This window comes from Anolis sagrei, chromosome 6 (genome assembly GCF_037176765.1).
Source record: "Anolis sagrei isolate rAnoSag1 chromosome 6, rAnoSag1.mat, whole genome shotgun sequence".
NCBI lineage: Eukaryota > Metazoa > Chordata > Lepidosauria > Squamata > Dactyloidae > Anolis > Anolis sagrei.
This window is the reverse complement of record NC_090026.1, coordinates 18,098,495-18,125,716: the sequence shown is the minus strand read 5'-3', so window position 1 is coordinate 18,125,716 and position 27,222 is coordinate 18,098,495. Positions and strand designations below refer to the sequence as shown.

Genomic DNA, 27,222 nt, shown 5'->3' with positions numbered 1-27,222 from the left:
CCAGGATTTCATAGGTTGCAGTGACAACATAATCACAGCACAGGTAGGTATGAGAGGGCATAAACATGTATAGCAGGCATGGGCAAACTTGGGTCCTCCTAGTGTTTTGGACTTCAACTCCCACAATTCCTAACAGCCTACCGGCTGTTAGGAATTGTGGGAGTTGAAGTCCAAAACACTAGGAGGACCCAAGTTTGCCCATGCCTGATGTATAGTCATATCTTTTGAACAAGACTCCTCTTCCTCTGAGAAATCTCATCTATTTTCTCCATCAGCTTGGAAAAGTTACATTTTTGACTACAACACTAAAATCTTAGAGTTGTAATTCATAACAGTTACTTTTTCAAAATGTCTCTCCACACCCAGAAAAGGGAGAAATACTACTTTTGAACCCAGTGCCTTCAATACGTACAAAAGAAGTGTTCCCTTCACCCCAACGAGTAACCTTAAAGAGCCTCCAAAGTGTGGATTTACACTTCTAGGCAGGTTACAACCTTATTGTTGTCTTGCTTGAACATTTACATGGCCGGTCTTCATTCTGTTTCTTCTATTTCCAAAGCGCAGCAGCCGTCAAACTTATTGACTGGGGATGCTTTGGTGAAGAAGGATGACCATTTATTGAACAGCAACAGAGCTAACTGAAAAGGGGGTTTGATCCTGCTATGAGGGGAAGGAGTCCACTGTCTGGAGCAGGGTCCTTAATAAGCTTCTGGATCTGAAAAAGACATTGAATTGTAGAGTTGGAAGAGGCCACAAAGACCATTCAGTCTATCCAGCCGTGCCATGCAAGAACACACTATCAGAGCATTCCTGACAGATGGCCATCCAGCCTCTGCTTAAAAACCTTAAGAGAAGGAGACTCCGCCATCCTCAAAAGTAAAGGTTTCCCCTAAATTAAGTCTAGTCGTGTCCAACTCTGTGGGTTGGGGCTCATCTCCATTTCTAAGCTAAAGAGCCAGCGTTGTCCGTAGACACCTCTATGGTCATGTGGTCAGCATGACTGCATCGAGCGCCATTACCTTCCTGCAGAAGCTGTACCTATTGATCTACTCAAATTTGCATGTTTTTGAACTGCTGGGCCTAACAGCAGGAACAGCAGAAGCCGGGCCTAACAGCAGGAACTTACCTTGCTTCCCGGATTCGAACCACCAAGCTTTCCGTCAGCAAGGTCAGCAGCTCAGTGGTTTAACCTGCTGCACCACCAGGAGCTCCCAATAATAATAATAATAATAATAATAATAATAATAATAATAATAATCAATAATAATCAACAACTTTATTTCTACCCTGCCACCATCTCCCCGATGGGGACTCGGAGCGGCTTACATGGGGCCAAGCCCGGACAACATAATACAGCAATAATACTGCATATTACTATGTTATACAGCTCTGGTTGTTAAGAAGTTCTTCCTAATGTTTAGGTGGAATCTCTTTTCCTGTAATTGGAATCCATAGTCTCTGGAGCAACAGAATCCAAATTTGCCCCCTCCTCAATGTGACATCCTTTCAAATATTTAAATATGGCCACGGTGACCACTCTACAACCTTCTCTTCTCCAAGCTAAACATAGCCAGCTCTAGAAGATGCTTCTCATAGAGAAGTGGTTCTCATCCTTCCTAATGCCATGACCCGTTAGCACAGTTCCTCATGTTGTGGTGACCCCCAACCATGAAATTATTTGTGTTGCTACTTCATAACTGTCATTTTGCTGCTGTTATGAATCGTAATGTAAATATATGATATGCAGGATGTTTTTTCATTCTCTGAACAAAATTTGGCACAAATACCCAATACATCCACATTTGAATACTGGAGGGGTTGGGGTGTGTGTGTGTGTGTGTGTGTGTGTGTGATTTTGTCATTTGGGAGTTGTAGCTGCTGGGATTTATAGTTACCCAACAATCAAAGAGAATTCTGAACTTCATCAACGATGGAACTGAATCAAACTTGGTACACAGAACTCCCATGACTAACAGAAAATACTGGACGGGTTTGATGGGCACTGAACTTGAGTTTTGGAGGTGTAGTTCACCTACATCCAGAGAGCACTGTAGACTCAAACAATGATGGATATGGACCAAACTTGGCACAAATACTCAATATGCCCAAATGTGAACACTGGTGGAGTTTGGGGAAAATAGACCTTGACATTTGGGAATTGTAATTTCTGGGATTTATAGTTCACCTACAATCATGACCAATAGAAAATACTGAATTTTCTGATGGGCTTTGTTGACCCCTCTGACACCCTCTTTGCAACCCCCCCCCCCAGGGGTCCCGGTCCCCAGGTTGAGAAACGCAGTCATAGAGCTTGGCTTCCAGATCTTGATGGACTACATTCTGTCCGTTCATCTCCTGATAATTATTTTTCAAATCTTTCTACCTTTTAGAAATCTCCAGTCAACATGATTGAGAATATGAGACCCTCCAGAAAGTTGGACTGCTACTTCCCAGCCAGCATAATCAAGGATGATTGTGCAATCCAACAACATCTGAATGGTCATAAACTCCTCAACTATGGATTCCGGTTTCTATTTGGAAATCTGTAAACTTATCTTACATCCAAAAAGCAACTTATTATTTCAAAAAGAAGGTTTGGAGGAGCTTAAAAGAGGCAAAACAAACCAAAAATACCTGTTCTGTGGCACAGGTATCATGAACTAGCGTCTGCCACATCAACTGGATCAACTGTTATCTTTATTTGCCAACAGTATTTATATATTGTTATCTCCCTCATGTGAACGTGGACACGTGAGTGCCAAGGGGAAAAAAAGGGAAACAGGCCATGGTTGTGGCAACTAGCTTATTTGTCATGTCTATGCAAAGATCAAGGGCAGGGAATGGAAAGGGATAGAGAGGACTACAGTGTCCAAAATCCCTCAAACACCAGTCAGAGTATTCTGGTAGTTGTGGCCTGTCATCCATAGACATTTGCAGTTTTGATTTTTTTGCAGATTTGATTTAAAAGGTTTCTATCTAGGTCCTTCAGTGCAATTCTATAGTCTACTTCCAGTGAAGTCAACCACAGACTCATGCTAGAAGACCTAGTAACTCCTAGAGAATTTCTAGATCTTTCAGCTAGTAAAAGAAAAGAAAAAGAAAAAGGTAAAGCTTTTCCCCTGACATGAAGTCCAGTCATGTCCAACTCTGGGAGTTGGTGCTCATCTCTATTTTCTAAGCTGAAGAGCTGGTGTTGTCCATAAACACCTCCAAGGTCATGTGACTGGCATGACTGCATGGAGTGTCGTTACCTTACTGCCAGCGCAGTACCTATTGATCTACTCACATTTGCATGTTTTCAAACTGCTAGGTTGGCAGAAGCAGAGGCTAACAGTGGGAGCTCACCCCTCTTCCCAGATTCGAACCTATGTCCTTTCAGTAAGCAAGTTCAGCAGCTCAGTGGTTTAACCCACTGCGCCACCGGGGATGCATGAAAAATGTCAAACCATGTTTTCACTCCTAATACCCTTACACTTCAAACTGCAATCTCGCAAATCTGTTTTGTGTGTGTGTAAAAACAAGAACTACAAGTTTATGGACAACGCCGGCCGAAGAGCCAGCGTTGTCCATAAACACCTCCAAGGTCATGTGACCAGCATGACTGCATGGAGCATCATTACCTTCCTGCCGGAGTGGTTCCTATTGATCTACTCACATTTTGCATGTTTTCAAACTGCTAGGTTGGCAGAAGCTAGGGCTAACAGCGGGAGCTCATGCCGCTCCCCGGATTCAAACCTGCGACCTTTCGGGCAGAAAGTTCAGCAGCTCAGCGCTTTGCATTTTTTCACTTTTACGGGAGTGCAGTGCCTCTAATCTCAGTGAATATGGAAGGCTGGTTGTAACTCCCCTATGCTCTGGCTATCACATAGGAAGGAGGACAAAGGCGTGGCAGGATGGAGGAAACAGGACTGAGGAATTACCTCTCGGAAACGGGGATGGGCAGCATCCCTGACAAGCTGGAGGATAAGTCCCTCGCTGGTGGTAAGGAAGGCCCCGCTTTGACGTAACCGAGACAGTGCGATGATCCTGTCCACCTGACTGAGAGAAGGAGAAAAGGAGAGGAAAAACAGGGAAGAACATAGTTACACAAAAACACAGGTAATAATAGTGAACCTACTGAACAGGCAATTTCTAGAGAAAACATAAAGTTGGAGAAGCTAGGAAATATCAAGAGAAGATCTTTGTCTTAAGAATTGCTAGGCCCTACAGTACAAATCTGTGGTCAACTTCCAGAAGCTGCATGACACAGAACCACTTGGAGAACCTAGAAAATTCCTAGTGGATCTGTTTTGTCAGGTGCAGGTGAATGAAAACACAAGAACCAATGGATATAAGAGTATTCCTCTATCACAGGCATGGGCAAACTTTCTAACTTGCGGGCCGCATGGCAGGACAGAGCAGGGTGGGTGGGCTGTGAGGGAGGGGGATCTCCCCAAGGTCCCTCCTGGCCCTTTCCTCTCCTTTGTCTTCTCTTTCGGAGGCAGAAAGTGAAGGAAAGACAGGAAAAGTTCGGATCCCAAAAGGGTTGGCTTTAGTCAAGATGAGATCGTGGACAGGAGAGAAAAAGTGTATCCATTAGACCCCATATTGCCTACTCCTGATATAGAATCCTGGAATCTTAGAGCTGGAAGAGACCCCCCCCCCCCCCCAAGGGCCATCCAGTCCAACCCTCTGGCATGCAGGAAGGCACAATCAAAGAACTCCCGATAGACAGCCTCTATGGAAAAGCCTCCAGAGAAGGAGACTCCACCACACACCCAGGCAACCTCCAGCAGTTCTTCCTCTCAGGAAGTTCTTCCTAATCTTTTCAGTCTATTTCCCTGCCATTTGAACCCATTGCTCTCTTGTGTCCTGAGCTGCAGAAAGTCAGTTTTCCCCCTCCTCCTCTTCAATGGGACACCCTTTTAAATCTTGAAACATGCTTCTCATGTTCCTTCTCTAGCTTCTCTTCTCCCAGCTAAACATCCCCAAAGAGGAAAGGGGGAAGAAAAAAGAGAAGGAAGGGAGGGAGGATGAAAGGGAGGAAAAGAAGGATGTAAGGGAATAATGACAACAACAACAACAGCTTCATTTTTATACCCCGCCACTATCTCCCTGAAGGGACTTGGGGCGGCTTACATGAAGACCAAGCCCAGCATACAACAAAATGTATCAGCTAAAACACGGTTAAAAATATAATAACATATAATATAACATAAACAATCTAATTAAGACAATTAAGAACAAAATATAAAAAACATCGTAAAAGGAAGAGTGGAAGGGAAGGAAAGACAAAAGGGAAGGAAGGAAGGATGAAAGGGTGGAAAGGAAGAGAGGGAGAAAGGGAGGTTGGAAAGAGAGAAGGAAGGGGAAGGGGAAGGAAAGGAAAGGAAGGACAAAAAGGTGGAAAGGAAGGAGGGAGAAAGAGGGAGGGAAGGAAGGAAGAGAGGGAGGGAAGGAGGATGGAAAGAGAGAAAGAAGAGAAGGGAAAGGGAAGAGAAAGGATGATGAGAGAGAAGGGGCTGAGAAAAGAGCCCAAATGGCCACATCTGGCCACCAGGTCTGGATTTGCTCATACCTGTTCTATCATTACAGTAGGAGGATACGCAACTCACCTGCGAGAAGAGCAGGCATCTGCCACGACATGGACATCCAGGCCTCGCTCCATGAGATCGAGGGCTGTGCTCTGCACCAAAAGAAGAATATGTAATATGTTAAAGTCAAACATGGCAATCTGGTGTGGCATAATCTCCAATTGTCTGTAGGGTGATCAGGGACGATGGACGATTTAGTTCTCTAGATATGGAGAGGGCCAAAGTGTGATAGGCCATTCTGAAACAGAGGGCCCTTCCCCACAGCCATATAACTCAGAATATCAAGGCAGAAAATTCCACAACATCCTATTTGAACTGGGTTATCTGAGTCCACACTGTCATATATTCCAGTTCAAAACAGAAAATGTGGGATTTTATTAAGTAGGGGCCAGAGGTTGTTCCAGTGAGAACAGAGTCTAAGATCTGGAGGTGAAAAACATCCAGAAGATCAAAGGTTGGTCTTCAAGGCAGTCAGAATGTATTTATTTTAATCGTCCTCCTTCCAAGTCACAGAGTGAAGTGTGAGGTGGAAAGAAATGTCTTGTTTTCTAGGATCCTTATATGTAGTGCAATCCAAACACTGATTAATAGCTTAAAGCTAGAGGAAAGTGATAGGAGGCAGAACTTTCTTAGCTTCACTATAGTCCTTTAATATCTACATGAGGAAAATAGTTCTTGTGGGGTTTTTTTGGGCTATATGACCATGTTCTAGAGGCATTTCTCCTGACGTTTCGCCTGCATCTATGGCAAGCATCCTCAGACCTCACCTCTGAGGATGCTTGCCATAGATGCAGGCAAAACGTCAGGAGAAATGCCTCTAGAACATGGCCATATAGCCCGAAAAAACCCACAAGAACTGAGTGATTCCAGCCATGAAAGCCTTCGACAATACAATAGTACTTTAGTTTGATTAATCCCCAAATGAAGATGATCAAGCTTTTCAATAAGTGTACCATCGGGTCTGTTTGGAAAATAGGAGCCTCTGCTGACTTGCATTAAGCAAGACCCTGGTTGAACCTAAAGATTCATATACCATGACCTCTTGTGCCCTACCAGACTATAAGATTCACATCAGTAGAACACAAGCATTTGATGACATACCATGATGCAAGCCTGTGTCTCAATTCCACATAAAAGCACAGACTTCAGGTCAGGAACAGCTGCCATCTCTTTTTCCACAGCTGGGATGAACATGCTGAAGCAGGTCTTGGAGTATTTGGGGAGGTCTTCAGCACCCAGTTCTGGCACTGTTGGGCCCAAGCCTTGTGGATATTGTTCAGTTACCACCGTGCGAATTTCTAGCGCTCTGGCAACCTGCCAGAGGGTAGAAAAGAGGCCGGAATGAGCAGGATTGCTGCGTTTTTGGGAGAGTTTGCACAATTTGCTTTACTACAGCTCCCAGAATCCCCATGTCAGCATGCCCTCTGGCCATATTTGCCTAGGACTTCTGGCAGCTGTAAATCCAGTGTCAGTGCTCCAGAGCTGGCAATGTAGACCCCTTCTACACAGCCATATACAATCCAGATTATCTGTTTTGAACTGGATTATATGGCAGTGTAGATGCATATAATCCAGTTCAAAACAGACAATGTTGATTATCTGCTTTGATAATCTGAATTATATTGCAGTGTAGAAGGGGCCTTAGAAAGGACGTGCACATCCTTGAAAAAAGGGAAGAAACCTGTTATTCCCAGAATCTGATATAACACTGACCCCATGTGTCCATCTCTGTAATTACAATGGGGTACTTTCAAATGCAGTTATTGGAGAGAGGAACCAAAGGCTATATAGCAGCAGATGAAATCCACAGCAGTACATGTATATATATATTTATTGTCTCATCAGGATTTCTGGTTTTGCAGCAAATCCTTAAAATATCTAGGAAGAATCAATGACCTGCTCTACTGCTGCAATGGGTAGACAGATACTTGGAATGTATCTAGTCTGCAGTTAACTGCCTTGGCTCGATGCTATAGAATCATTGGAGTTGCAGTTTCACAAGGTCTTTAGTCTCTTCTGCCAAAGAGGGCTGAGCCACACCAAACTACAGCTCCCATGATTCAACAGCATTTAGCCATGGTAGTTAAAGTGGTATCAAAGTGCATTAATGCTACAGTCTGGTTGTGATCTCCAGGTTGTGCCAGTCAGCTTTTGTATGATATTGTTTCTAGCACCAACTTTTTGCTTGATATTCAAGCGGTGCTTCTTGCAGGTCAGAGCACGGTACAGGGTAACTGACTGGCACAACCTGGGGATCACAACGAGACACAGTGAAGGCATCTGCCCTTGTGCTTTGCTACTCTGCTGCTGAATAAGCATGCCCAGTGTGAAATACATCTCACCATGCTAAAACAGTGGATATGGCTCTTAATGAGTCATGCCACATTATCACAGGATGTCTATGCCCTGCACCACTGGAGAAATTATACTGTTTAGCTGGTATTGCACTACCTGACATCTGTCGGGAAGTAGCAGCCAGTAATGAAAGGACCAAGGCAGTGACATCTCCGGTCCATTCCCTGTTTGGGTATTAGACAGCAAACCCACGTCTTAAAACAAGAAACAGCTTCCTCAGATCTACAGAGATACTCGCAGGAACACCTCAGCAAGCAAAAGTCCAAAAGTGGCAGGTTAAAACCCAGAACCTCAATCGGTGGCTGATACCAGATGAGAGACTCCCTCCTGGGCACACAGAAGGCTGGGCGACTTGTAAGGCACTGAACAGACTGCTCTGGCACTACAAGATGCAGAGCTAACCTTAAGAAATGGGGCTACAAAGTGGAGTCCACGACATGTGAGTACGGAGAAGAGTAAACCACAGACCACCTACTACAATGCATTCTGAGTCCTGCCACATGCACAGTGGAGAACTTCCTTATAGCAACACCAGAGGCACTCCAAGTGGCCAGCTACTAGTCAAAGGACATTTAATATAATTCCATATTTTTAAATTTTGTGTTTTTCAAATACTTTGCAACTGTACCCTTGGTTTGCTTCTGATACAAAAAAATAAATAAATTCTACAGTGGAGATGCACCCCATGGTGTAATTCATGCAGTACCTATTGGACAGTACACATACCAAGCTGAACACTCCCTTCTGGAAAACTGTCTGGAGCAAATTCCTAAGCCAGTACCTTAAAGACGTGCACAACCCACATCATTTCCAGCCCCACTGTCTGGGGCAGATGGGAGTTGTCATCCACCACATCCAGAAAGTGCCACCTTGGGGAAATAGCAACTTACACACCCTCCTTTTACTTTGTAATAGCTAACAAACACTATGTAATGGAATTCATTTCCTGGCTCCTCCATCTCCATCATTTGTTTCTACCAGCACAAACTTAATATATGTTTTATTTTTAGTTAGTTTTATTGTGATATGTATGGTTGATCTGTATTGTTCTCCCGTTTAGGGAGAAAAGCAGGATATAAATAAAGAATTATTATTATTATTATTATTATTATTATTATTATTAATTATACTAACACAAAAGCACAGTATGTCACAGCAAACAAGATATATATGCTGGATTTCGTATCACAAAATCAAACATGGAACACTTCCCAAATGTCTAGGACTGTGTGATGTATTATTACCACTATTATTACTACTATTATTTCCAAAACGATCACCACTTTGCACATCTTTTACCTTTAACATCCGAGCTGCCACAGACACAATCTGAGGGAAGTAGCTGATGGTGGGACGGAATTTCTCTTGCATGTCACACAGGAATAGGATGCTTGTTTTGGGAGCTACTTTTCCAAGCCGTGCCACTGACATTGCCAAGCTGAGAGCAGACAAAAACAACCAAGTGAGAAACGTCCTACAAGTTTCCTTCTTGGCGTTTCTAATTCTTAAAATGTGAAGAGCTACAAGTGTACTCCAGTCTTCTCACCAAGAAGCTCCTTTTTAAAATTCCCCCTTTCCTCCTCCTCCTCCGGCTAGCTGGAAGGATTTCAGCAGCCTCAGCGTTGGGAGGATGGGGAAGGAGGGTTGGAGAAACACAGGCTTTCAGTGATGGATCCAAGAAGGATGTCTGCAGTAAGCAATGCAATCAAAATTTGTATAGGAAAATACCAGAATTCTATAAATACATGATCCCATTTATAACTGTGTGTGCCTGTCTATAAGAGGCAAGATAAACAGCAGCTGCCTTCGAAATCCCTTATTGAGTGTACAAGAACAGCAACATAAGGAGAAGAAAGAACAGCAAATAAGCCAGTCTCACTTGCTACCCCAATGGCATGTCAACAACACAAAGATCTCAAAGTCTAGCCACCAAAATGAGAATCATAAGAAAAGTGGAGGTGTTTCTTAAAGAAAGGAAGCCGTGTATGCATATTGTAAGAAGCCTTCAAGGGTTCAAAATGTTTTTGTTTACCCATACCAAACTTACCTGTCCTGGTTGCTTCATTTCAAATGTGCATGTTTTTTGTACTGAATGAATACGTTTGCTGAAACATGTTGAACTACTCTTCTGTTTTGTCATATAGGAACTTATCCCTATTATCGTATATAGAATATAAGCTGGGTTTTTCAGCCCATTTTTTAAGTTGAAAAAGCCCCCCTCAATATATACTCAAGTTAAAGTTATTTATTATTTTACTCTGTTATTATTATTATTTATTTATTTTACTCTATTTATTATTAATATTATTACATTTATTACTATTACATTTATGATTTTTCTCTATTTATTATTGTTGTTATTACATTTATTATTTTACTCTATTATTATTATTGCATTTATTATTTTATGGGAGCCACCGGTGGCGCAGTGGGTTAAACTTGCTGACCGAAAAGTCAGTGGTTCGAATCCAGGGAGAGGGGTGAGCTCCCGCTGTTAGCCCCAGCTTCTGCCAACCTAACAGTTCAAAAACATGCAAATGTGAGTAGATCAATAGGTACTGTTCCAACGGGAAGGTAACGGTGCTCCATGTAGTCATGCTGGCTACATGATCTTGGAGGTGTCAATGGACAACGCCGGCTTTTCGGCTTAGAAAGGGAGATGAGTACCAATCCCCAGAATGGGACATGACTGGATTTAATGTCTGGGGAAAACCTTTACCTTTATTATTTTACTCTATTTATTAGTATTATTACATGTATAATTTATTATTGTTGTTATTATTACATTTATTATTTTTCCCGATTATTGTGTATTTCTGTATGGCCAGAGGTTAGACTGGATAGCCCTTGGGATCCCTTCTAAAAGTGTACCTGTGCTCAGCAATGTGAAATTATATGGATTCTCAGATATTCTTGGACTTCAAATCCCAGGTATAAGGCTGTCATAATTACACATAAGAATAGGGATCTTGTATCCCTTCAGATACAGCTGGACTGCCGTTCCCATCATTCCTTCCATTAGTTCATCTGAGTAGGGCTGATTGCAGGTGCTGTAAAGGCTGGAGGGCTTCAAACTACAGGAAAGGAGATTCCACTTGAACATCAGGAAGAATTTCCTAAATGTGAGAGCTGTTCAGCAGTGGAACTCTCTGCCCTGGAGTGTGGTGGAGGCTCCTTCTTTGGAGGCTTTTAAGCAGAGGCTGGATGACCATCTCTCAAGGGTGCTTTGAATGCGATTTTCCTGCTTCTTGGCAGAATGGGGTTGGACTTGATGGCCCACGAGGTCTCTTCCAACTCTATGATTCTATGATATCTTTTAGACTTTGGACAGCATCACCTCTAGTTGGATGGATTTTGAGATTTGTAGTTTTCAAAAGCTATCATTTCAAGGTGCTGGGGATCTGATAAAAAGCAGGATGTCCTCCCTCAAACAGAAAAAAAAACATTTCAGAATTTGCATTTTGGCAACTGTTTTCCTTGCAGCTGTATGTGCGGATTTGAGCATAGAGCACAAAAACTTCCCCATCAGCAAAGCTTCTCCCTTTCCCTCTGCCACTGATAAAAGCACAGTTGGATCTGGACGTTCTGTTTTATCCAAAAAGGAGAGCGCACGTGACACTGTTAAAAAGCGATTATTATTCTAAATTACTTGACATGCCAAATGTTCGGATTAGACTTCTGTTTATACCCTTTTCGTTTCATCTTCCGCACAACCCGGAGATGTAATTTAAGGCTGGGAGAAAGTAGGTCACCGAAGGCCAGCCAAACTGCTTCATAAATTAGCCATGTCCACAATCCCAGCCCTGTAATTTCTCTGCTCGGCAGGCGGCAACTAAAGCAGGCGGGCTCCCTCTGCTGACAAAGAAGGAACAACACAAACCCATTTGGGATCCCCTGTATCCACAGATTCTGTATCCACTGACTCAAGTACCCACAGCTTAAGAACACCTTGATTTTGCCATTTTATATAATACTATTTTAACACGGCATTGTATATAATGGGACTTCAGCACCCCCGATAGGAGCCCCCGGTGGCGCAGTGCGTTAAACCCCTGTGCGGGCAGGACAGGTTGCAGGTTTGAATCCGGGGAGAGCTCAGATGAGCTCCCTCTATCAGCTCCAGCTCCGCATGCAGGGATCTGAGAGAAGCCTCCCACAAGGATGATAAAACACCAAAATATCCGGGCGGGATTAACGGGAATTCCTGACATGAAACAATCCGGACCAGCTAACACTTCCCAACAAAGGATTCTCCCAGGCAGGAATCAGCCATGCTTTGAAGCTGCAAGACCATTCAATGCTGATCAAGCTGGCCAATTGCAACGTTCGAACTTGCCTCAAGCAGGCAAGAGTTCTTTCTTCCACCCTAGACATTCCACAGATATATAAACCCCACTTGCTTAGTTTCCAACAGATCTCACAACCTCTGAGGATGTCTGCCATAAATGTGGGTGAAACGTCAGGAGAGAATGCTTCTGGAACATGGCCATACAGACTGGGAAACTCACAGCAACCCAATGTGGCAAAAGGTGGGCAGAATTAAAGTCCAAAGAGGTGAAACCACAATATTCAGCCCTGTATTGTACTGTCCCATCAGAATGGTCAATGCAAAGATGGCGATCTTCGTTTATGTTTTTGCGGGGCCCGGGAATTTGTGTATTTGCCTCACTATTTGTTTTCCTGCCCTCTGTATTCTGAGCCAAGAACTAAAATCCTGGGGCCTATTCTTTATCTCCTTCCAAGCAATATTCTGTCAGAAAAGATTTTCTATTTCTTAGCAGACACTAACCCTGTGGTTACTCACAAGGTATTCCTTTTTGCCCTGGAAGCACAGAAAATCCGGCCAAGACTAATTTCTTAGTCTTGGAGATGCTAGCGGGGTACAAATAAAGTTATAATAATAATAATAATAATAATAATAATAATAATTTCTGATATTGCCCTCGATTGTGCTGGAGATGCTTTGAACTAATAATGTTCCCTGCTTAGGTTTTAATAATGCTGTATTTACTGTACTTGGTTTTACCTGGTTTTTAGTTTTGCAGGTGCTAGACCATGCAGTATCTTGTCGTATTTTAAGGGAGCATGTCGCCATTGATATATGTAGCATTTTAATGATTTATATAGGATTTTGTAGGATTGGGCCCCCTGGTGGTGCAGTGGATTAAACTGCAGAGCTGCTGAACTTGCTGACCAAAAGGTTGGAGGTTCGAATCTGGTGAGAGGGGTGAACTCCCGCTGTTAGCCTCAGCTCCTGCCAACCTAGCAGTTAAAAAACATTCAAATTTGAATAATAATAATAATAATAATAATAATAATAAAACTTTATACTTCGCCACCATCTCCCCAATGGGGACTTGGAGTGGCTAACAAGAGGCCAAGCCCAACAATTACAACAAACTAAAATAAAATAGATCAATAGGTACCACTCCAGAAAGAAGGTAATGGTGCTCCATGCAGTCATGCTGGCCACGTGACCTTGGAGGTGTCTATGGACAATGCTGGCTCTTTGGCTTAGGAATGGAGATGAGCACCAACCCCAGGACACAACTAGACTTAATGTCAGGGGAAATTTTTACGTTTACTATAGGATTTTAATGGTGTATTTTATATTGTATTTTATAATCTGGTTTTAATGTATTTATTTGTTTGCCCTATATGTCAAAGACCTATGGTCTAAGCATAGAATAAACTTGGACAATGCAAAGATGGAAGTCAGAGTCCAACAACATGCAGAGAGAAACATAATCCCCATGCACAGACTCTCTCTTTTTGTCTTGCCCCAACTCTTTCCTACCTCTTGTACATTCACACACAATGCAGAAGGGAATGCGATCCCCAATGGGACAGAAATTAAATACATATTGGCTGAGGATGATAGCAGTTGTATTATGACGCATCAGGAAGTCACCAGTTTGGTAAAGCTGCTTTTCAGAGAGGGCCAGTCATTCTACATTCCTGCATGAGCCAGGATCAGATATTGCAGTCCGAATGAGGAAAGAGCTCCCTTGTCCATCCTTCTCTATAGGACTGAAGCAACTTTAACAACCAAGGTTAATGTGCCAACTGGATTAAACACAATCTGAATTTGTTGTTGAAGGCTTTCATGGCCGGAATCACTGGGTTACTGTGAGTTTTCCAGGCTGTATGGCCATGTTCCAGAAGCATTATCTCCTGATGTTTTGCCCAGGTTGAAGGGTTTGCTGGAAACTAGGCAGGTGATGTTTATATATCTGTGGAATGCCCAGGGTGGAAGAAAGAACTCTTCTCTGCTTGAAGCAAGTGTGCATGTTGCAAATTGCCACCTTGATGGCTTTGCAGCTTCAAAGACTGGCTGCTTACAGCCCAGGGGAATCCTTTGTTGGGCGGTGTTAGCAGGCCCTGATTGATTCTTGTCAGGAATTTCCCTGTTTTCTGGGTGTTGCTCTTTATTTAATGTCCTGATTTTAGAGATTTTTTAATACTAGTAGCCAGATTTTGTTAATTTTCATTGTTTCCTCTTTTCTGTTGAAGTTGTCCGCATGCTTGTGTATTTCAGTGGCTTTTCTGTGTAGTCCAACAGGACAATAAATAAAGAGCAACACGCAAAAAGCAGGGGAATACCAGACAAGAATCAATCAGGGCCAGATAAACCTCCCAACAAAGGATTTGAAAAATTTGAAAACTACGCTTTTTCGATGTGCCTTCGGAGACTGACAGTTTATCCCATTTCTGTTTGTTCAATCTACAGTGTTGCCCCTATGTTGCACTCTTCCCCATCTTAAACTAAAAGTCTCACCCCACTGTTCATCCTTTTTGGGCTCTTCTCAATGACACTTTTTCTATTCCTACCTCATCCAGGGTTTTATCATTTTGTTGTTCATTCGTTCAGTTGTTTCTGACTCTTCATGACTTCATGGACCAGCCCACGCCAGAGCTCCCCGTCGGTTGTCACCACCCCCAGCTCCTTCAAGGTTAATCCAGTCACTTCAAGGATGCCATCCATCCATCTTGCCCTTGGTCGGCCCCTCTTCCTTTTTCCTTCCATTTTCCCCAGCATCATTGTCTTCTCTAAGCTTTCCTTTCTTCTCATGATGTGGCCAAAGTACTTCATCTTTGCCTCTAATATCCTTTCCTCCAGTGAGCAGTCAGGCTTTATTTCCTGGAGGATGGACTGGTTGGATCTTCTCATGGTCCATGGCACTCTCAGAACTTTCCTCCAACACCACAGCTCAAAAGCATCTCTCTTCCTTCGCTCAGCCTTCCCTAAGGTCCAGCTCTCACATCCGTAGGTCACTACAGGGAATACCATTGCTTTTACTATGCGGATCTTCATTGCCAGTGTGATGTCTCTACTCTTCACTATTTTATCAAGATTGGTAATTGCTCTCCTCCCAAGAAGTAAGCGTCTCTTTATCATTTTACCTCATCCATTTGGCCTGCCCATTGTCTTCAATTTTATACTATGACAATTTGCTTTATTTATTTTATTTTGCTATTTTTTGTTATTATTTATTTTGCTGTTGTGTGTATTTTATTCTGATGTATTTTGTTGTCTGCATTTTGTATTTTATTTTGCTGTATTGTATCTTTGGGCTTGGCCTCATGTTAGCCGCCCCGAGTCGTCTTTGGGAAGATGGTGGCGGGGTATAAATAAAGATGATGATGATGATGATGATGATGATTATTATTATTATTATGTCAATTTGCTGTATTATTTTTATTTTACTACTGTATTTATTTTATTCTGATGTATTTTTTGTTGTTTGCATTTTGTATTTTATTTTGCTGTATTGTATCTTTGAGTTTGGCCTCATGTTAGCAGCCCAGAGTCATCTTTGGGGAGATGGTGGCAGGGAATAAATAAAGATGAGTCCACAGCAGACACTCTGCTGGCTGTTGAATTGGATCACACATCGGACACTTCCTAAGTGTCTAGGACTGTGTGATGTATCGGCAAATAATGCGTGCAGATCCCAGTAAGGTGGCCTTCTGCAGCTGGCAGATGGTAATTTTGTCAGCGCCAATTGTGTTTAAGTGCAAGCCAAGGTCTTTAGGCACTGCACCCAGTGTGCCGATCACCACTGGGACCACCTTTACTGAGTCTTTGCAGTTAGATTTTTAAATCCTCATGTTGTGTCAGCTTTTCCAGTTGTTTCTCTGCAATCCTGCTGTCATTATTATTATTATTATTATTATTATTATTATTATTATTATTATTACTATTCTCTCAGGCAGCAACCTCAGAGGTTGTGAGGATCTGAATTGGTTTACTGACAACTTCAAAAACCTGAGTTCTGTGAGCAAGGCATCAAAGCCCATTCATGCGTATCAACCCGTGTTGTTATGTGTTTGTCTGACCTGTGATGATCCATCTAGTGTGTTTTTCTTTGCAAGATGTATTTTTACAGACATTTGGTGGTGTCTTTTTCGGAGAGGGGGTGATTCTATCTACACTGTAGCATGAATGTAGTTTGGCACCACTTCAATAGCTATGGCATTGTGGGAGTTGTAGTTTAACAAGGTCCCTCCCCAGCCAGACAAAGGCATACTACTGCAGCCTTTTCTTTGTCATCTCCTCCTCTTCCTCACTGAGCATGTCAACCACTTTTCCTCTTCCAACTCAGTTTCAAGCAACTTGGGCCCTTGGGGTGTTTTGGACTCCAACTCCCACCATTCCTAACAGCCTCAGGCCCTTTCCTTTTCCCCCTCAGCCGCTTAAGCGGCTGAGGGGGAAAAGGAAGGGGCCTGAGGCTGTTAGGAATGGTGGGAGTTGGAGTCCAAAACACCCCAAGGGCCCAAAGCTTACCCAGGCCTGATCTACACTGTAGAATTAATCCAGTTTGATTCCCCTTTCACTGCCTTGGCCCAGTGCTGTGGAATCTAACCATTTGGGCCGTTCAGAAGGTGAAATGGTACATACAGACCCACCTCGACGCTGCCTTCACACGAACAAAATGGTGAATCCAAACCGCTTTAGTCCCTGCTTCTCACCCCTCTTCCACTTCCTCCCTTCCTTCAGAACACTTCAAACAGCCAGCCAATCAAAAGCGGGATCTGGAAGCACGCAGAGCCACGCCCACTTCTCAGCCAATGGCCAATGAGCTGACGTTCGATGTGAAGTTTGGGCTTCCTTTCTTTCCAGCCAATGGCAGCGCTCCTTCTCTTATTTGTGCTGCTGGAGTTGCCCTTCTTTTTGCTATTTCTCCATACCCTCCAATTGTCTCTATTTAGCAAACCATATTTTTGTCTCAGTTGGAGGCCCCTACCCCCCAACAACAATATAGTAATATATAATATCAATATTGTGCTATGTTAATAATATAAAATATAGTATATACATATAATATTGATAATATTATAATGTAAATACAATATATTAATAATATAATTATATATTACATGTAATATTACTAATAATATTGCAGTATAGTGGTATAGCACAATATATAATACTAATATTGTGCTATACTAGCAATTATATTGTATGTACATATAATGATCATAATATAATATTTTAATAATTATATATATATTATATTTTTATATTACATGTAATATTACTAATAATATTGTGAGATAGTGGTATAGTAAAACATAGCCTTATATAATACTAATATTGTGCTAAGCTAACAATTATATTGTATGTACATATAATGATCATAATAATATATTTTAATAATTATATATTTTATATTACATGTAATATTACTAATAATATGGCAGTATAGTGGTATAGTACACTATATAATACTAATATTGTGCTATTCTAGCAATTATATTGTATGTACATATAATGATCATAATAATAATGATCATAATAATAAAATATATTTTAATAATTATATATTTTATATTACATGTAATATTACTAATAATATTGCAGTATAGTGCTATAGTACAATATTGTCATATATAATACTAATATTGTGCTATATTAACAATTATATTGTATGTACATATAATGATCATAATAATAATAATGATATATTTTAATAATTATATATTTTATATTACATATAATATTACTAATAATATTACAATATAGTGGTATAGTACAATATAGTAATATATAATACTAATATTGTGCTATACTAACAATTATGTTGTATGTACATATAATGATCATAATAATATAATATATTTTAATAATTATATATTTTATATTACATGTAATATTACTAATAATATTGCAGTATAGTTGTATAGCACAATATAGTAATATATAATACTAATATTGTGCTATACTAACAATTATATTGTATGTACATATAATGATCATAATGATATATTTTAATAATTATATATTTTATATTACATGTAATATTACTAATAATATGGCAGTATAGTGGTATAGTACAATATATAATACTAATATTGTGCTATACTAGCAATTATATTGTATGTACATATAATGATCATAATAATATATTTAATTATATAGTTTATATTAGATGTAATATTACTAATAATATTGCAGTATAGTAGTATAGTACACTATATAATACTAATATTGTGCTATACTAGCAATTATATTGTATGTACATATAATGATCATAATATATTTTAATAATTATATATTTTATATTACATATAACATTGCAAATAATATTGCAATATAGTAGTATAGCACAATATAGTAATATATAATACTAATGTTGTGCTATATTAACAATTATATTGTATGTACATATGATGATTATATTTTAATAATTATATATGTTATATTACATGTAATATTACTAATAATATGGTAGTATAGTGGAATAGTACAATATATAATACTAATATTGTGCTATACTAATAATATAATATATTGTATGTATATATATATCTTGTAAGTCACTTTGAGTCCCCTTCGGGGTGAGAAGGGCAGCATATAAATGTTGTAAATAAATAAATAATAAATAAACCTGGATAGTCTTCTGCCATCCCACTTTATAAGACACTTTTAGAATATTCCCATTTCTTTTCCGCCTCCCTTTAGCCTCCATGTATTGGCCATAATTGCAGACTTCAAAGTAGAGAGGTATATTGCATCCAGTGAACCAGCGTCAAACCCAACAAGGGAGAAGAGCTTTGCCCATCCCAGAAAGCTCAAGCAAAAGCAAACCGTGGCAGCTTCTCCTTGCTTGTGTGATCTTCCTCATTAACTCTTGCCATCTTGACAACACTGATTATGTGTCCCTCAGTGGGCAGGTCACTCTCTCTCAGCCTCAGAACAACTCTCTTCTGAGCTAATCTTGCCAAGAAAACCCCATGACAGGGTCGTCTTAGGTCAAATACAACACCGCAACAAGATACGTTGTTGAAGGATTTAATAGTCGAAATCACTGCATTGCTGAGTTCTCTGGGCTGTATTGCCTTGTGCCAGAAGCATTCTCTCCTGCCATTTCACCGACATCTATGGTTGGCATCCTCAGAGGTTGTGAGGTCTGTTGGATTGTTGACATTTGGATATAACCACCTGGAAGTGGATCGAGCCTAAATATATTTTCTCTAAATGAAGCCCCATATAAGCCAATGGGCATACATTCACATACATGCACACAAGGTTGCTGCTGTCACAAATAACACTATGCAACATGATTTCTGTTCTTGGGTTATAAATGGCACTTCCTAATTGGTTCTGTCATAAAAATACTGTAAGTTGCTTCTGGTGTGAGAGAATCAGCAGTCTATGAAGACATTGCCCAAGGGACGCCCGGATGTGTTACAATCATGCGGGAAGGCTTCTCTCATATCAAGCAAAAAGTGTTTTGGACTTTCACATTTCCTAACAGCTTGTAAACTGGCTGGGATTTCTGGGAGTTGAAGTCCAAAACACCCGGAGGGCCGAAGTTTGCCTTGCCTGATATTGATGATAGCTGGGGAAAGCTGCTATGTATCTATAGCACCAGAACACAACTTAGAAATGCTTTTTTAAACTACAGCTCCTCAAATTCTTCAACCAGTATTGCCACTAGCCATGCCAGCTGGGAGATACTGGGATACATAGTCCAAAAGTAATACTTCCAGGCTCAGACATAGTAGGCAATGTTTGTGGCTAAAGTTTTCAGTGATTAACATTTCCATGGAGCCCCCAGTGGCTCAGTGGGTTAAAGCGCTGAGCTGCTGAACCTGCAGACCGAAAGTTTGCATGTTCAAATCTGGGGAGCGGAGTGAGCTCCCGCTGTTAGCCCCAGCTTCTGCCAACCTAGCAGTTTGAAAACATGCAAATGTGTGAGTAGATTAATAGGTACCGATACGGCAGGAAGGTAATGATGCTCCATGCAGTCATGCTGGCCACATGACTTTGGAGGTATCTACGGTCAACGCTGGCTCTTGGGCTTAGAATTGGAGATGAGCACCAACCTCCAGAGTAGGACACAACTGGACTTAATGTCAGGGGAAAACCAGCTTACCTGTCCAAATGTATCTCTCCTTATGAACCATCTAGGACAGTGGTTCTCAACCTGTGGGTCCCCAGGTGTTTTGGCCTACAACTCCCAGAAATCCCAGGCAGTTTACCAGCTGTTAGGATTTCTGGGAGTTGAAGTTCAAAACATCTGGGGACCCACAGGTTGAGAACCACTGATCTATGAGCTTAAGATCGTCTGGGGAGGACCTGTTCTAGATCCCGCCTGCATCGGAAGCGCGATTGGCGGGGAAGAGGGACAGGGCCTTCTCAGTGGTGGCCTCCTGGCTATGGAACTCTCTCCCCAGGGATATTAGATTGTCCCCCTCCATCCTGACTTTCTGAAAAAGGTAAAAACTTGGCTCTTTGAGCAAGCTTTTGAGAATGCAGCGGGATAACATGAAACTATGAATAATGAACATGGAATGGCCAGACGATGTTATTGGAAAACATTTTAACAAGATGATATCGGAGACTACTTGTTTTAATGGTTTTCATATGTTTTTATATTGCTATGCTGACTGTTTTTAATCGCACTTTTATGAATGCATGGCATTGAATTGTGCCAATCTGTAATCCACCTTGAGTCGCCGTATGGTTGAGAAAGGCGGGCTATAAATGCCATAAATAAATAATTTACCTAACATTTCCGAAGTGTCATTCAAATAAATCAGTGACAATGACGCTAATAAATTTGCACACAGCAGACCAGTAATCTGAGATGAGCTTTTAATAGAAGACATACTTTTTCTTAAAAAGTATTCTCTTTTTTTTTCTTTGTTTCTTTTCATTTTTTTAACAAAAAAGGAGCAGGATAATTGCTATGGCCCTTTACATCAAGGTAAGAATTTCCAAACAGATCCAAGCAGCAAGGTATAGGGGTGGGTTGGCGCAGGAAGGAAGAGACAAAAAGATGTATATATTTATATATTTTTAAAAAATGCAAACCCCCTGGGTTTGAGGAAAAGAAAACACAAATCAAGTTGTTCTGTTCAGAAGAAAATACTTTTGTTAGAAACAAAATACAAATAATAATAATAATAGTATGACAGAATAAAAACAAATTAAGACAAGAAACCACCATGCAAAACATAAAAATCATATTTATATATAGAGAGAAGGCAAGGCCCACCCCGAGCCGGTTCCTGAATTGAGAAGAGCAGACACTTCTGGATGTTTTTGACTAGGCGTCCAAGCTAGGATTTGCAAACTCTTCACACTTGAACTCTTTTTTTTTTAAGTGCAGGGTTTGGACAGGCTTCCTTTGCCCGTCTGCTGCTGGCTTACAAAAGGTGCACGCAGTTCGATCCAAAGTTTATACTGAGATAATGAATGCAAAACACTCCGAAACACTAAAGTGCTATATAAGTGCTGGATATGATTGGATCTGCAATCCTACCTGCCTTCATCCAAGAGGAAGCCCCTTCGACAGCTGAGGGCCTGGTTTCTGAGTAAACATGCAAAGGACTAGACTGCAAATACCCAAACTTTGGGCACACGGGTCAAAGGCGTTGTATTGTCCTATAGCCTCGCACCAAGTGGAAGTGAATGCCAAAGTGTGGGCACCATTAATGAGGAATTCAGTTCAAAGTCAAAGTGAGGAAAGGGGATTCCAGAGCCTCTGGATAAGTAGAGGCTCTTACGCTGCCAATAAGGGCCACTTTATATATTTTTTTCCTATAAGAAGTAGCTTCCATATGTGTGCAATTCCAACAAAAGATATTTGTATCATTACTTTTGACATGATAGTATATGTGTATCCCCTCTACATGCTAGTTACCTACATGCTGGGGATAAAAGTAGCAAGTGAAGCAGGGCTAAGTCTTCATGGTGAGCAGAGCAAAGGCCTTGTTCCTGGGATAGCGGAAGGTGAGCAGGTTTGAGTTTTGTAACAATCCTGGAACCTGCTTAGGCAAAGTTGTCCATTCCCCTAACTGCATTAAGGAGGGTTACATCTAATCGGAGATTAAAAACCCTTCTGGAAAACTAAATAAAACCAAAGGGAGGCTAGAAACAGCTGCAGAGGTCTCTCCGAATTCTTCATGTGGAGCAATGGATTCCATCTACAGGAAAAGAGCTTCCACCAAAACATTAGGAAGAACTTACTGATGGTAAGAGCTGTTTGGCCATGGAATACATTGCCTCAGAGCACGGTGGAGTCTCCTCTGGAGGTTTTTAAGCAGAAGCTAGATGGCCATCTATCAGGAGTGCTTTGATTGTGTGTTCCTGCATGACAAGGGGTTGGACTGGATGGCCCTTGGGGTCTCTACCAACTCTGATTCCATATTTCTGCAAACCTCACAGGTCTGACTCCAATAATGAATTACAACAACAGTGGGATCCCCTGAATCAACAGAAACTGCCTAAATGTTGATTTGTCATTTTGTGTATATGAGTAATTCCGGTTGGGATTAGCAATTGGATTCGGGTCACAGCCCGGCAAGTTAAGTGCCAAAAAAATTCCTATTTTTCAGATAAGTCACCATAATTCCTTGAGGTACAGTTATTTTACATCAATTGCTTCACTGTCTGCTTTATTCTACAGACCCCTAGTGACACAGCGGGTTAAACCGCTAAGCTGCTGCACTTGCTGACCGAAAGGCTGGTTTGAATCCGGGGAGTGGGGTGAGCTCGCACTGTTAGCCCCAGGTTCTCCCAACCTAGCAGTTCGAAAACATGCAAATGTGAGTAGATCAATAGGTACCGCTCCCGCGGGAAGGCAACAACGTTCCTTGCAGTCATGCTGACCACATGAACTTGGAGGTATCTGCAGACAACACTGGCTCTTCGGCTTAGAAATGGAGATGAGAACCAACCCCCAGAGTCGGACATGACTAGACTTAATGTCAGGGTAAACCTTTAACTTTAGCTACTACCACTTTATTCTAAAGCATTTGTTTTTAAATTAATTGAATCTCGGTCCTTCTTTTTTCCTAGGACACTTGTACTTTCAGTTTGGTAAATAGGCAAGAATAACAGTGGCAAAAGTCAAGGGCCCCAATGCAAAGGGTGAGTAGCTACAGGGAAACAGCAGATAAGAGCCTCAAAACAACATAGACCGCTGCAGATACAAACTGGATGTTTCTAAAGTTATAGCCTAAGAGGATTAAAAACTAACTTTCAGGAGCAAAACAATGAGGTTAATTTTTAGAAAACCCAATTTTTTTGTTAGTTACTATACATGTGCAATCAGGCAAGATGGAACAGGTTTAAGATATGGTATACCATCTCGCCTGGTTTTGTTGTTGAATCTACGCAGTTTGCAAATCCTAACTTCTTCACCTTAGATTAAAAAAGAAAGAAAAAGAAATCACCACCACAGCAAGTTCAGGGTTGGGGTTGGGGTGGGTCAGGGGGAAATCAAAGTGCTCTTGGCTGCTGGCAATGATATGCAGAGATGATGGAATCCAGGTCCCGATCCAAAACTGGAGAAGGCTGGCTGAGATGAGTAGGCTTCCAGTTCATTCCTCATGTTTTGACAGGCGCAAGAGGCCGGTGGAGGGTCCAAATAGCCTCCACCAAGCCGAGGTGTGTGTGCGCTGCAAGGAACAGCCTTCCAGAGATGATAGAAAATTCCTTATAGCCTTCATGTGAAGGAAATTTGAGGGCCTTCTGAAGCCCCAGGCCCCCTTTGAGGAACAGAGAAAGAGAGATGAAAAGGAGACCTTTGCAGTGGCTTGACATGAGGAGAAAGGAAAGAGGAGGCCCCCCGAGTACCGTTCCTTCTCAGAGCTGGGTGAAGGAGAAACCAAATGGCGAACCCGAGCTAGAGCTGGCTGCATTTCAGGGCAAGGAAAAAGGGTTGTGGAATCCAAGCTTGCAACATTTAGCTTTTGAAGGACTACAATTCTGGGAGTTGCAGTCCCTCAAAAGTAGTTTCCCTGACTCTAGTCTAAACCATCACTTGTACTCAGGAAGCAGCTGCAGTGCTGCCTGGGCCCAGCCAAGCCCCAACCCAGACCTGTGTCTACTGACCACTTTCAATACTATTTAGTTATCTGAAGATGGTGGGCTAGGAATTTGTTTTATATATATCTATGTCTTTATTCAAACTAGAGTTGGACAGGGAAGAGGAGGAAGAAGAGGGAGAAGTTGCAAGAAAAAAATGGCTTTCTCAATTCTGATTATTATTTTTTTTCTCCTGTTGTATCTATTAAAACTCTCAACCGCAGCTCACCTCAGAAACTCCCTCCCCCTCAATGTTCACCCCTCAGGGGTGGTCGATATTAAAGTGCAGGCTGATACAAGGAGGAGTTGCCCTCAAAGAGCGGGGAGGCTCTTGGAAGAAGAGTTGCGGTTGGCCATGGGATCCGGGGATAATAATGTGTTGTTATTGTTTTGTGTTATGTATCAGAAGGTGTGCAAGGTAGGGGTCCCCTGTTCTCCCCTCTTCCTCCACCTCTTCCCCCCAAATCCAACCCACCCACCTAGGGTCTGGCTGCCCCTCCTCAGTCAGTCTGGGCTGGCTCTTCAGTGGGGGTCGCTGGCTGCGGCGGCCCTTGGGAAGGCGTCAGGGGTTTGTGGTTGGTGGAGGGGGAGTCGCTCTCCGGGTCTTCGGTCTCCTCGTCAGAGACGCCGTCAAGACGGAAGACCTGCCGCACGGTTCGGGTGGTGAAGCTCAGCGGTGTGCGTCTGTGAGGGGGAGGGAGAAAGAGAAATGGCACTGATACCACAGCATTCAGTCTCAATTACCTCCCCTCCTTGCAGTGGAAAAACACCCCCAAATACTGCAAAATAAATAAATAAATAAATAAAATAAGCTAATTTTATTTCAGGGGTGGGAAAAATATGATCTGCAAAAGCTAATAGTATTATTATTATTATTATTATTATTATTATTATTAATACCAGTACAGGTGGTTCCAGTGGTTATCGGCACACTGGGTGCCATGCCGAAAGATCTCAGCCAGCATTTGGAAACCAAAAACATTGAGAAAATCACTATTTGTCAACTTCAAAAGGCCACCTTACTTGGATCTGCGTGCATCATTCGAAAATACATCACAAAGTCCTATACGCTTGGGAAGTGTTTGATTTGTGATTTTGTGATACGAAATCCAGCATATAGATCTTGTTTGCTGAGACATACTGCGGTTTTGTGTCAGTAAAATAATAATAATAATAATAAAACTTTATTTGTATTCTGCTCTATCTCCCTGAAGGGCAGATTCCAACATAACAATGGCAAACATTCAATGCCTACATAAAACAGATGATACTAACATAAAATCCCAGAAAACCTCCACATATAATAGTAACATTAAAACCTAATGCTATGGCCCTCCGCTCAGATTGCTCTTTTCTTCCTTGCTTCAAAAGGGGAGTGATGCTTAATTGTCTTCAAGAGCTGCAGTTCACATTTTAGCATGGCTACAGGAACCTCTCTGCACTGTTTTATTTTTAAAAACACTAAATTTTTAAAGCTTTTTCCAGTCAATGCTGAGCCTTTCCCAAATAAACTGATAATCCATATTGCTGGAAATATTAAATATTAACTAGGCATTTTTAATTACAAAAATGTGAGTCAATCACTGAAAGGGTTAAATGGATGCAATGACTCAGCAAAAGCTGTAGTTCAATATAAGCAGGTGGGCCTGTAGCTTAGTAGCCCTCAGTCTATGGTAGTGTGAGAAGGCCTCAGTGTGAGAAGGCCTTAGTGTGAGAAAGGCCTCAGTATGAGAAGGCTTGGTGTCAGAAGCTTTGGTGAGAGAAGCCCCAGATTGAAGACCATGGCGTGTGAGGGATGCTGTGTGTAAAAAGCTCCTGTGTAACTTTGGTGTGAGAAGAGGCTTTGTGAGAGCAAAGCTATTTATTTGCATGAGAAAGAATCCCAGCATGGAAGCAAATAAGGAAGTATAAAGAACTTGGTTTATGTTATGGAAACCTTGCTCTAGTAAATACGTTTTTGTGTGTGTCAAGAGAGACTTGAGAAACTGCAAGTCGCTTCTGGTGTGAGATAACTGGTCTGAGTCCCTCTACGGAGGTTGAGAAGATCGGGATATAAAAGTTTTAAATAATTTAAATAAATAAACTGGCCACCTGCAAGGGCATTGCCCAGGGGACGCTGAATGTTGTTTGATGTTTTATCATCTTTGTAGGAGGCTTAGCTCATGTCCTCACATGGGGAGGTGGGGTTGACAGAGGGAGCTCATCCGCACTCTCCATGGATTCAAAACTGTTGGTTTTCAGTCCTGCCGGCACAAGGATTTAACCCATTGTGCCACCGGAGGCACAATGTAAATAGTGCAACCATGTTATTTTGCTATAATGAAAAGCCTCCTATGGAAGAGATAACATTGGTCTGTGTCTTTTTGTTCTTTTATCACTTTGGGCTACTGGTGCTCGGCCACGCTGCTGCTGATTAGTTACACTGCTGTGCATTTATGGAGAGGGTTATTTGTCAATAAACCAACTCGCCCAATACATATGGGACCAACACATAGTCCCAGATGCAAACAACTGACCATAGACTCAACCGTGCTGTAATAGCTTGTAATTCACTTGGTAAAGTGAGATTGGAGAGGGGTGAACACAAAATTAGGTGAAAATTATATATTAGCAGCAGCATCACAAACCAATTGGGAGACTAGGAACATCCCTACATGGGGCAAGGTGATGTCTCAGTCTCTTTCATCTGGAGCAGAGCATTGGTTTTTTGGTTTGGGTAACAGTTTTGATTTTGGGGGTGGGGTGGGGGAAATGAGTACGAGGCTAAGGCTACATATAGATTTCACTGGTGTCAATGAGAGAAATGTTAATTTTTTCTCCCATCATTGTATGGAAAACACCTCTTTCTCTTTTGCATTCCCACCTGAGTGTGGATTACTTATTTGACTGAGAAAAGCCTCGAGCATAGTCACAAGTGCACTGCATCTACCAGGAGATAACAGCCAGGAATGGGCAGCAAAAGCTTAACTT

At 41.6% G+C, this 27,222-nt stretch overlaps 2 protein-coding genes and 1 long non-coding RNA gene across 18 annotated transcripts in view; 1 reads left to right on the top strand and 2 right to left on the bottom strand.

The window, feature by feature from the left end:
• Nucleotides 1–593: 593 nt before the first annotated feature.
• Nucleotides 594–16,945, bottom strand: ISOC2 (isochorismatase domain containing 2). Of its 3 annotated transcripts, XM_067469862.1 has the most exons (7): nucleotides 16,839–16,945; nucleotides 9,475–9,615; nucleotides 9,228–9,366; nucleotides 6,675–6,887; nucleotides 5,595–5,665; nucleotides 3,921–4,038; nucleotides 594–715 (listed from the first exon to the last, which is right to left on the bottom strand). In XM_067469862.1, exons 3-7 carry the CDS (start codon nucleotides 9,357–9,359, stop codon nucleotides 635–637), a joined length of 615 nt encoding a protein of 204 aa, XP_067325963.1. In that variant the 5' UTR covers nucleotides 9,360–9,366; nucleotides 9,475–9,615; nucleotides 16,839–16,945; the 3' UTR covers nucleotides 594–634. The 3 variants fall into 3 exon arrangements, with proteins under 3 accessions (XP_067325963.1, XP_060636340.2, XP_060636339.2); XM_060780357.2 differs by lacking the exon at nucleotides 9,475–9,615 and having other exon boundaries at nucleotides 16,831–16,945; XM_060780356.2 differs by lacking the exon at nucleotides 9,475–9,615 and having other exon boundaries at nucleotides 16,839–16,944.
• On the top strand, nucleotides 711–5,657 carry LOC132777850 (uncharacterized). The gene is made up of 3 exons (XR_009631716.2): nucleotides 711–876; nucleotides 2,391–4,098; nucleotides 5,575–5,657. It is a non-coding gene; the product is annotated as an uncharacterized lncRNA (long non-coding RNA).
• Nucleotides 16,946–21,019: 4,074 nt separating the features above from the next.
• The window catches only part of LOC132777847 (myosin-10-like), a 101,994-nt gene continuing 95,791 nt past the window's right edge, over nucleotides 21,020–27,222 (bottom strand). For all 14 annotated transcript variants that reach the window (XM_067469839.1, XM_067469842.1, XM_067469846.1 and 11 more), the window contains one exon: nucleotides 21,020–24,936. In XM_067469839.1, the coding sequence (XP_067325940.1) occupies nucleotides 24,753–24,936 (184 nt within the window). In that variant the 3' untranslated portion in view covers nucleotides 21,020–24,752. The remainder of the gene's footprint in view (nucleotides 24,937–27,222) is intronic.